Below are 12,007 nucleotides of genomic sequence, written 5' to 3' on the forward strand. Positions count from 1 at the left end.
CTATCTATCTATCTATCTATCTATCTATCTATCTATCTATCTATCTATCTATCTATCTATCTATCCATCCATCCATCCATCCATCCATCCATCCATCCATCCATCCATCCATCCATCCATCCATCCATCCATCCATCCATCCATCCATCCATCCATCCATCCATCCATCCATCCATCCATCCATCCATCCATCCATCCATCCATCCATCCATCCATCCAACTTTCAAAGAGAAATTTATACTTTTATTCATAAAGGATGCATTAAATTGATCAAAAGTGACAGTAAAGGCATTTATAATGTTACTGGTCTGGTACAAAGGATTTCTATTTACAGTTTTTCTCAGTCGCTTTGGTGCATTTCTCACATCACTATTTACATTTGCACAACAGTTAATGCAGTTCTCAAAACTAGTACAAACTGCAAACCCTAGTTGATAACCTGCAAAAGCGTGTCACTTGCTCAAAATGGAGAGCTCATTCCTCAAAAGCAAGTATTCATGTCAATGATAGTGTCAGTGTCATCAAGATGAAAAGTCCTGACTCAATTGTTTATGAACAAGATAGTCAAATGGCTTTGTCATGTTTTCATTATGACAGTTTACTCTGTAAATGTTTTCCAGTGCAAAAAAGTCAGATCTTGGTGACACTACCTGAAAATGCTCAAGACAGCACTATATACTATTTGCACAGCCATTTGAAAAATACAGTAAAGTTACACATTACTGTATTTAGTGAGGAAACTGAGTACAAGACACTGAATATGTATGTTTCACATTTTTACTGCATATGCTCTTTGCAATTCTAATTTGTTCACAGCATTGTGCAAACGAACAAATACACCCTTATTTACAACAAACATAAACTCCCTTTGGGTAGAGCTGTGCACAACTGGAAACAATATTGCAGTACATATTGGAACTGAACAACATTGGTTGCAACTAATGCTTCACACACCCCTTCTCATCAGTGAAAGCTGAGATTCACCTGAGAGAAATTGTTCAATTTAGGAGACATTTTCAAAAACAATAAAAAAAAAAAGAATTTTATTTGTACAATTTACTTGACAGATTTTGACAACTAGTTCAACATTTTTGTATGTAATGACTCAGGCAATGAAATGAGGACTATTAGTTTTATATTGAATGACTATTCAGCATTCACAAGTATAGTTAATTTTGACTGACATGACATGAGCAAATGATAATGTTATAAAACAGCAGAGAGTTGTATGAAAGCGATTGATGCATGTCCAAAAGCATTTGCAATTTGTTGGAAGGAATGAGAAACTGCTACTATGATGTGCACAAATGACTAAATGTTGTGGAGGTTGAACTAACTGTTGTGCAAATGTAAATAGTGATGTGAGAAATGCACCAAAGCGACTGAGAAAAACTGTAATAAATGCTTTAATAAATTCAATAAAGACATTTGATAAATGCAAATAAATGCTGTTCTTTTGAACTTCCTATTCATCAAAGAATCCTGAAAGATAAAATGTATTACAGTTTCCACAAAAATCTGAAGCACAACTGTTTTCAACACTGATAATAATCATAAATGTTTCTTGATCATCAGATCATCATATTAGAGTGATTTGTGAAGGATCATGTGACACTGAAGACTGGAGTAATGATGCTGAAAATTCAGCTTTGATCACAGGAATAAATTACACTTTATTGTATTTTCACATAGAGAACAGATGATTTACACTGATTTCACAATTTTTTACTGTATTTCTGATCAAATAAACGCAGCCTTGGCGAGACTTCTTTCAAAAACAGTAAAAATTGTAATTATTCCAACCTTTTGACAGGTACTGTATACATACACACAGCACCCGTCAAAAGTTTGGAAACATAATTTTTTTTTAATGTTTTTGAAAGAAGTCGCTTCTGTTCACCAATTATTATATAATTATTAATTGTATTTATGTATTTAGATTTAAAGCGCTCATCTTCACTTGTTCTGGACATGTCCTGCTCTGTATTTAATATTTCTCCATGTTTTCACACTGTATGTACAGTCATCTCAGATCTCTAGCCACGAGGCCACTCATCTCTCAGTAATCGTTCGCATCGTTGGCACTGTGTGTTTGGTTTGAGCTTTGATTCGTGGAGCGCTTCTCTCAGACGGCAGACGTGGTTTTCTGTGTTGAGAAAGCGGGAGTCAGACACGCGGTTCCAATTACACAGTCTTTCTTGTGATGTTTAGAAACAGTTGTTCATGAATTGATCTCTCTTTCTGCTCATCTCTGTTTCTCTGCAGGGTCCCGCCGGCCCCCCGGGTCTCCCCGGACCCCCTGGAAAGAGAGGACCGCGGGTACGTTATAACGGATCAATGTTTGGTTACGGATTCATGCTGCATCTGTCAGTCTCGCTCACTGTGTTTCCTTTATGAAAACAATTAGATAACATGAGAGTTTCCAAAGTTGTTGTTGCTGATATCATATTCTCTGTATCCGTGTCAGTGTTCCTGAACTCCTGAAACGCCTCCATTGTAGTCTTGAGTTTCTTCTGGGCACGAACACATCACAATATTCCTCATTTAAATAATTAATATGCAGAATAAAGGGGCGGGGCCTGGTTGAGTTAGTTAGTAGTGTGTTAAACTGGTGGTTATGGTAAGGCGCGGGACATTTCCCAAACACACTGAACAGCAGAACAGGTTTTCCTGCTTGAATGTTGATTATTCTCCTCATATTCTCCATTGTTGCGGCTCCTCTCTTCCCAGTCTGTCTGGAGTGTGTTTCCCATACAACGCCGTAACTCGCTGCTTAACTATCACAGTAAAATGCATCGTTGAAGAAATCAACGTAACAGTAGCTAATCACGACTGTTTCCCGAAACCGGATTGCCGCAAATTGGTCGTCAGCCACGCTGGTTAATGATGTCACGCAGATGTTGGAGGAATAACTACTGTTAATGAATCTGTTTGAGATCGAGTTAATGCGAGACTTTTTGCTATAAATTACAGACTTGACATCTGAGGACTATTGCTCATTTTTCTCAGTTATTTTGCTTCATTTCCAGATTCACTCATAGACTCGATCTTACACACTAGAGCTCGTCCGCACATGCACACTCTTCAAAAACTACGCTTTAAATCTCTTGACAAACTAAAAGACGTAAATTACATTTGTATGTATTCTAGATAAAAGATATAGATTGTACTGAATGTCAGCTTGCTTATTTTGCTCAAGATCAGGATTTATTGAGTCCACATGTCATGCAAACAAGAAACTGTAAACCACAGGTCGAGATCTGTCATTCCAGACACACAACTCTGCGATGCTGTTTGCGAATGTTCGTTAGAACGATGGTTTCGGGAAACACCGACTCGTTGAACTGCTGATAACGACGGATCTTGTGACCATATTTGGCTAACGATGCTTTCGGGAAACACACCCTTGCTTAGTTCCTGTCTCTATGAAGCTCCTCCTTCTGAAAAGCACACTTTGCTCTGATTGGTCGGGCGCTTCGAGTGTGTTTGGGAAATGTCCCGCCCCTTACCATAACCGCCAGTTTAACACACTACTAACTAACTCAACCAGGCCCCGCCCCTTTATTCTGCATATTAATTATTATAATGAGGAATATTGTGACGTGTTCGTTCCCGGAAGAAACTCAAGACTACAATGGAGGCGTTTCAGGAGTTCAGAAACACTGACTCTGATATAGAGAAGAACTCAACATTACACACTAAAAGCAAAAAACCTGCTTCTTGAGTCACACACACGGCTGCTGTCAGTGATGTAATTCAGTAAGTGATTGATGGTTTATTCTCAGACGCCGTCTGTCAGGATCATTCCTGATCATCTGAGACGTGCAGTGAGACTCAGAACTGTTCAGAAGCACTATTAGTGAGTCGATGCAATTCTGTCATCATTTACTCACTGACTTTCTTCCATGAAACACAAAAGCAGATCTTCAGCAGTGTTCGCGCTGCTCTTGCAGTGAAAGTGAATTGGGACTCAGGTTAGAAATCGGGAATTCTTTTATTCCCATGATGTTCAGTTCTAACAACAGTTCTTGGGCCCTATTTTAACGATCTGAAAAACAAGTATCAAACGCGAAACGCAAGTAACTTTGTGGGCGGATCTCGGGCGCTGTTGCTATTATACCGGCGGGATAAATGACTCTTGCGCCTGACGCAAATCTAAAATGTGTTGGTCTGAAGTCGCTTCATTATTCATAGGTGTGGTTTGGGCGTAACGTGAAATAAACCAATCAGAGCGTCATCTCACATTCCCTTTAAGAGCAGACGCGCTTGTTCCATGGCGGATTGCTATTATAACGGCGGATTTGCCAGAAGCACGCCAGGAGCGGTTCACAGCCGAGGAGACCGACGTTCTCGTCAGGGCCGTAAAACACAGAGAAGTGACATTGGGGATGGAGAAACACACCCAAATTAGCTTCGGTTAAACAGGCGTATGATAATTTGGGTAAATGTGTAAGCTAGATTTATGCCTATTATTCACATCTTCATGGACACAACAATAATTTCCCTCGTGTGGAATATTTTTCCTTGTAATAATGTATGGTTTTCTAAAAATGTGAACTGCTGCATCTGTGTGTAGATGAGAGAAGCAAAGTGTATGTGCGTTGTGCACACGCTACATTATGGCCAAGTATGCGCCCTTAAAATAGCGTCTGAATAACGCGTTGTTTTCTGAAACTGCAAAATAGCACCAGGGAACGTTTGCACCGGAACACGCCTCCTCTTTTCGCAGAACCGCCCCCGGGAGCGCAAGTTCATTCCCTAATTTACCGACGTGCGTCTGTGGAGGGAAAAGTCTGCTGTGCGTCGGGTGCATAATAGGAATGACACATGCGTCGTGTACAAAGTCAATTGCGCTGGGTGCAAGATAGGGCCCTTTGAATGTCTGCATTGTTCGTCTGATGCAGATTGAACATTAAAGTCGAATTTAACTTGATAGCAATCAATAATTGAAGTGGTTTAAATATTAAAAAAATATACATATGTCTTATGTGGAAGTCACTGGACCAAAAAACGTTTGTCCGAATTCAATGACAGACATCACACGTCTTCAGTGCGTTTCGTGAGGCTATGCAGAGTTGTAGACAGACGTCAGTCACAGAGCAGCACAAACAAACAGCAGCCGCCTTTTACAGTTCCTCCTAAACTGAAACAACGAGCTTATGCTGCGTTCAAGCCATATCGTAACAGTAATTACAGGAAAGCAACCCGTGACGTTCTACCTGGAACTGTTCACGTTCTCAGACTCGGATTTATGCATTTCAATGTCAACACTGTCAACACTGAGATGAATCTGCAGCAGTCAGGTGGTACAAGAGCTGTCTCTCGCGGCGCTTTGCAGACTCTGCTCTGGCTGTGTGCGTTCATGTGTTTTGGACGAGGCTTTCAGAAACACCAAACCAACATTTGAGAAGCTGCAATGCCATTGGTCCGCTGGTTAGTCCAGTTATCCAATCACAGCTGACGCTGAGGCACATTGAGGGAGTTATTTGGAGAATGTGTTTTAATCGTTCTCATTTGATATTGATAAATATCTGACTGTATAAGCGACTCTGTTCCTGTCTCTCAGGGTCCGGCTGGTCCTCACGGGAGCCCCGGGCTGCCTGGTTTACCTGGTCTGAAGGTAAGTTTCCGTTTTCAGGCTCTTTACACATTCTCTTCCAGCCACACTGATGGATTTGATGGATTTTTGTGTTATGATAATATCCTCCGGCCGGATCGCACTGTTGTTACATTACAGCGAGTTGGACGTTCCCTAGACGCTCGTTCACTGCCATTCTTCCTGTTCAAACTCGCCACCTTTCAAAGCTTGAATAGTTCTTCTTTCCGTAATGTGTGTGTGTGTGTGTGTGTGTGTGTGTGTGTGTGTGTGTGTGTGTGTGTGTGTGTGTGAGAGACGTGGAGGATTTGTACAACACTGGAAAGAGCCGTGGGGAGACACTGACAGATTGATCTGATGAAAGATGAGAGGAAAATGTGTATATATAGCCACGATATTAAGAGCTTGTTAAATGAAGGTAGGTGTGTGTGTGTGTGTGTGTGTGTGTGTGTGTGTGTGTGTGTGTGTGTGTGTGTGTGTGTGTGTGTGTGTGTGTGTGTGTGTGTGTGTGTGTGTGTGTGTGTGTGTGTGTGAGTGTTCATGTTTTTCTATCCCGGTAGGGACTTCAACCTGAATACACACAGACTCATGGGGACTCGTGTCACAGTGGGGACCTAAATAGAGGTCCCCATGGGTACACAAGCTTATACATCATACAGAATGAGTTTTTTTGGAAATTTAAAAATGCAGAAAGTTTTCTGTGATGAGTAGGTTTAGGGGTCGGGTTAGTGTGTGTGTGTGTGTGTGTGTGTGTGTGTGTGTGTGTGTGTGTGTGATGGGTAGGGTTAGTGTAAGGGGACAGAATATACAGTTTGTACAGTATAAAAACCATTAAGTCTATGGAGAGTCCCCACAAAGATAGTGAACCAGACGTGTGTGTGTGTGTGTGTGTGCGTGTTTGAGTCTGAGGCTACGTTCACACTGCAGGGCTTAATGCTCAATTCCGATTTTTTTTTTAAATTAGATTTTTTTGCAAGGCCGTTCACATTTCCAATTAAATGCGACCTTTTGTGATCTCCTGTGTGAACGTGAAATGACCCAGAAGTGACCCGCATGCGCAGAAGAGTACTCAACGGTCAACGACGTCACTTGTTGTTTGCGGAAGTAGCTAAACTTTAACTGTGATTAGGCTTGTTTGAGATGCGCCTTGCCTCGCCTGAAATGTACGCGAGAGTAGGCGGCTGCAGTGAGGGGAGGAGTGAAAAAAGCGCAGGCAAGCCGGACAGTTCTGTCTTCTCGTAGTGGATCTGACACCTGTGAGATCAAAGATGGATATCGCGGGATTTATCGGATTCACGCTCGTGCACAGTGTTGCTAATAAACTGGATGGAATTTAAGTTCTGTTGCTTTTATATGAAAATAAATATAATGAACAAGACACCCAAAGTAGCCTACTTATTTAATTCCATTCCAAATACATGTTTATCAATCTTTTTTTCTTTAATACAGACATGTGTTGTTTTTTTCTTTTTCTTTTCTTTTCTTTTTTATAAAAATTACATTGCATAACCCATAGAGATCGCACTGTTAGATAGTTTGGGAATATTCACACATAACATATACACATAAAACATGATATCAGAGTTTTAAAATCAAACATTTTAAAAGAGATCAATACATCACGGTTGTTTAAACCAATGAACATTAAGCTGTGTCGTCAGCAAGTCGTTTCCCATCGTGCTTTTGATCAGCGCAGTCGGTGGAGAGCAACTGCGCTCGACTGCAGAATCCGACACGTGCGCCTTGCGCTCGCAAGAGATTTTTGACATACGTCAGCATGACATCAGAGCAAGGCGGACCGCACTCGGACACATTTCTAACCGCTGACCTATCTAATATCAGATTCAGCACAAATAAGTTAACAAAACGTATATATATAATGGCCGTGGGCTTTTTTTTATTTTTTATTTTTTATTAACGGGCTCGTCGAGGTCGACCCGTTCGGCAGATTTACCGCAGCTCGACGAATATGTAGTCCGTTTTCAAACCGACGACTACTTCAACGCAGGATTATGACGTTTTTCGCGTATCAGTGACGTGCGGGTCGGATAAATGCGACCTGGCCGTTCAGACTGAAGTCGCATTTGAAAAGATCGGATATGTATCGGATTTGGGACCACATACCCAAGTGGCCTGGGTCGCATTTGAAAAGATCGGATCTGTGTCGTTCAGACTGTCATGAAAAGATCAGATACAGGTCGCATAGGGGCAAAAAAATCGGAATTGGGTCGTTTCAGCCTGCAGTGTGAACGTAGCCTGAGTGTGTCTGAGTGTGAGTGTGAGTGTGTGTGTGTGTGTGTGTGTGTGTGTGTGTGTGTGTGTGTGTGTATGTCCTGAAAGGTGATTGACCTGTTCAGTTTTTCCAGCAGTGGAGAGAAGGTCCATCAGGTGTGTGTCAGTGTGAATCTTCAACACTGATGATGATTTCCATGTGATTTCCATTTTCCAAAATAAGCATTGGTGTTCATCAGAGCTTGCTCTGCCACAGTACTCAGACAGACAGGAAGATGATCGAGTCCCTGCATGATGCATAATGTCCCAGCAGGAAGTGATGCGTCTCATAAAGCCTGAGCGCTGGAGGTTCATGCTCAGTGTTCAGTGGATGTGGTGTGTGTTCAGTGGATGTGGTGTGTGTTCAGTGGATGTGGTGTGTGTTCAGTGGATGTGGTGTGTGTTCAGTGGATGTGGTGTGTGTTCAGTGGATGTGGTGTGTGTTCAGTGTATGTGGTGTGTGTTCAGTGGATGTGGTGTGTGTTCAGTGGATGTGTATGTGGTGTGTGTTCAGTGTATGTGGTGTGTGTTCAGTGGATGTGGTGTGTATGTGGTGTGTGTTCAGTGGATGTGGTGTGTGTTCAGTGGATGTGGTGTGTATGTGGTGTGTGTTCAGTGGATGTGGTGTGTGTTCAGTGTATGTGGTGTGTGTTCAGTGGATGTGGTGTGTGTTCAGTGTATGTGGTGTGTGTTCAGTGTATGTGGTGTGTGTTCAGTGGATGTGGTGTGTATGTGGTGTGTGTTCAGTGTATGTGGTGTGTATGTGGTGTGTGTTCAGTAGATGTGATGTGTGTTCAGTGGATGTGGTGTGTATGTGGTGTGTGTTCAGTGGATGTGGTGTGTATGTGGTGTGTGTTCAGTAGATGCGGTGTGTGTTCAGTGGATGTGGTGTGTGTTCAGTGGATGTGGTGTGTATGTGGTGTGTGTTCAGTGGATGTGGTGTGTATGTGGTGTGTGTTCAGTAGATGTGGTGTGTGTTCAGTGGATGTGGTGTGTGTTCAGTGGATGTGGTGTGTATGTGGTGTGTGTTCAGTGGTGTGTGTTCAGTGGATGTGGTGTGTGTTCAGTGTATGTGGTGTGTGTTCAGTGGTGTGTGTTCAGTGGATGTGGTGTGTATGTGGTGTGTGTTCAGTGGTGTGTGTTCAGTGGATGTGGTGTGTGTTCAGTGGATGTGGTGTGTATGTGGTGTGTGTTCAGTGGTGTGTGTTCAGTGGATGTGGATGTGGTGTGTGTTCAGTGGATGTGGTGTGTGTTCAGTGGATGTGGATGTGGTGTGTGTTCAGTGTATGTGGATGTGGTGTGTGTTCAGTGGATGTGGTGTGTGTTCAGTGGATGTGGATGTGGTGTGTGTTCAGTGGATGTGGTGTGTGTTCAGTGGATGTGGTGTGTGTTCAGTGGATGTGGTATGTGTTCAGTGGATGTGGATGTGGTGTGTGTTCAGTGGTGTGTGTTCAGTGGATGTGGATGTGGTGTGTGTTCAGTGGATGTGGATGTGGTGTGTGTTCAGTGTATGTGGATGTGGTGTGTGTTCAGTGGATGTGGTGTGTGTTCAGTGGATGTGGATGTGGTGTGTGTTCAGTGGATGTGGTGTGTGTTCAGTGGATGTGGATGTGGTGTGTGTTCAGTGGATGTGGTGTGTGTTCAGTGGATGTGGATGTGGTGTGTGTTCAGTGGATGTGGATGTGGTGTGTGTTCAGTGGATGTGGTGTGTGTTCTGTGGATGTGGTGTGTGTTCTGTGGTGTGTGTTCAGTGGATGTGGTGTGTGACCGACAGCAGACGTCTGCGGCTCCTCAAACACACGGAGAGGAACTGCTGCTGTCACACACACACACACACACACACACACGCTTTACTCGCTGCTTTTCACCACTAAGTATCTCAGTGTGATGAGGGTTTCCCGCAGGAACACAGCATTGCTCAGATGTCGCTCTCTCACAGACCCCGTCATGTGCAGGTCAAACATCAACCAGGTTATTTCTGTCCTAAAACTGCAGATCTCTGCCTTTTCTTTTCAAAATGACATAAGATATTGTGTTGTTCAATGAAAAATTGATGAAAAATAAGTGACTTAATGCTTAAAACATGTTTTAAGCATAAACTCACTTAAGTTTGATAGAATACTAAAGAAGAAAGTCATTTTTTTGCAGTGTTGATTGCAGACTTTAGTATATTGTCGAATCTGAGCAGAGTTTGAGACTTTGAGATCTCTTCTTAATCTCTAAAGATCACGAACAAGTGGAAAATCATGGGGTCTGTTGTGGCCAGTGGGAGACCTCGGAGTCCAAACCACTGTTCACACGCATCCAAGGTCAAAAAACTATTTTATTTTCTCATAATATCTATTTCAGCATCAGATCCTTTCTCTCAGTGTCCGAAACGCTTCGTTAAACCCCGCCTTTCCGAGAGCTGCTCTGCTCTGATTGGTCAGACGGCCCAGTCTGTGGTGATTGGTCTACTCTGCTCTGATTGGTCAGACGGCCCAGTCTGTTGTGATTGGTCTACTCTGCTCTGATTGGTCAGACGGCCCAGTCTGTGGTGATTGGTCTACTCTGCTCTGATTGGTCAGATGGCCCAGTCTGTTGTGATTGGTCAGAAAGCAAATGCTCATTATCAAATCTGAATCTCAGTGATACGAACAGTAACGATGGCGTGGGATTTACCGTATATCAATCTCATCAAAGTGGATTAGCTTTGTCAGCAGAAAACAGCGTCTTCTCGACATGAACAACACGAACCAAACTCTTCCAGTCTCAGATACACTACAGTGTTTGAGGGCGGGGCTAAGAGACAATCAGCCAATCAAGACCAGAGACTGGCATTATGCAAATTAATTACAAACTAACATAGGTTAAGCAGGAAGTGAGACTGGAATCACTTACGACTCGTTTCAGGCGGTTCAGAATCGCTTCTTTCTTTTAGGAGACAAAAACTCTATAATAGCTACACAGACTACATGAAAGGTCATATTTGAAAAAGCACAATAAGGGCTCTTTAAAGTTCTAAATATGCTGATCTGATTTTCCCATCAAGCTTCAGGACAACGTGTTCATCTCTCAGTCCAGCGAGTGTTCTTCAGAGATGACCTGAGTGGGCAGAAGGGTCATCCACTGCAGATTAGCTTCACCAGGGGCCAAACTGAGCTGGGATGCAGTGGGAGATGGTGGAAACTGTGAAGCATCTCGGTTTAGCCCACAGATTAGTCATACGCATCCGCTGGGATTCCAGAGAAACAAGCCGGAGCTGTAGTGCTTTGTCCTTTATATCCCATTATAAGACTTCAGGGATGACGTCGCGAGAGAAATGAGATGCGCTTCACAGGTTTGAGAGGTTTGGCTGTAACTTCAGCTCATCTGCTCTGTTGATGTTTGGTTCCTCAGAGTAAATACAGCAGATCATGGCAGGATTTGCTTTAGTAACGTTGTGTTTCGCGGGCGTCAGATCTGCGCTGTCATGTTGATTGGCAGCAATTGTGTTTCCATCAATCTGCTCGTTTCAAGATGAACCGAAGTAATAAAGCTCTCATTCAGGCCTGAAAGGTTTGATTGATGAGCTAAATTTAGCCCCTGAGAAAAGACTTTTCTTCCAGTGAACTTCCAGTGACTCCCTTTGAATTTAGATGTAATTAAAATTTGTAGTACAAAAAAAGCCCACGATTGTACAGTTGGTTGAATCCACCAAATCAGAGAGAATGAACTGTGATGTGGATGGATGAAATGATTGAATTATTGATCATTGGATGTATGGATTGAGAAATTAAAGGGTGAGTGGGTCCATTTCTGATCATCTTACTGACTGTGTAACAGACAATCTGCATTATTATGAGGTTTAGTGTGTTTACATACACATAGGACGGAGATTTTGCCCCTTAACTCTCTCCAAATCCGCTGTTAACTCTTGCTTTAATCTGTCCGCACAGAAGAACATGATTTGCATGTGTCTTCCTGAACTTTAGGCATGTTTTTGGGTTTGCTTTGACTTCACAAAGAAGTTTTTGACGGCTCGTTTTATGGGATATATGGGTAACGCTTTAGCCATTTGTTAACTTTAGTTAACTACATTAGTCACCAAACTAACAATGAAAAGTACTTCTAAAACATTTCTTATTCTTAATGTTAATTTAGGCATTTACTAACACATTA

General features: G+C 42.5%; 1 protein-coding gene across 1 annotated transcript in view; it reads left to right on the forward strand.

Moving 5' to 3' along the window:
- Positions 1–12,007, forward strand: part of col24a1 (collagen type XXIV alpha 1 chain) — a 119,334-nt gene that overhangs the window by 18,050 nt on the left and 89,277 nt on the right. The window contains exons 4-5 of the mRNA XM_082145807.1: positions 2,266–2,319; positions 5,567–5,620. Coding sequence (XP_082001933.1) covers positions 2,266–2,319; positions 5,567–5,620 — 108 coding nt within the window. The remainder of the gene's footprint in view (positions 1–2,265; positions 2,320–5,566; positions 5,621–12,007) is intronic.

Source organism: Leuciscus leuciscus (assembly GCF_965113295.1).
Source record: "Leuciscus leuciscus genome assembly, chromosome: 18".
In the NCBI taxonomy this organism is placed as follows: domain Eukaryota; kingdom Metazoa; phylum Chordata; class Actinopteri; order Cypriniformes; family Leuciscidae; genus Leuciscus; species Leuciscus leuciscus.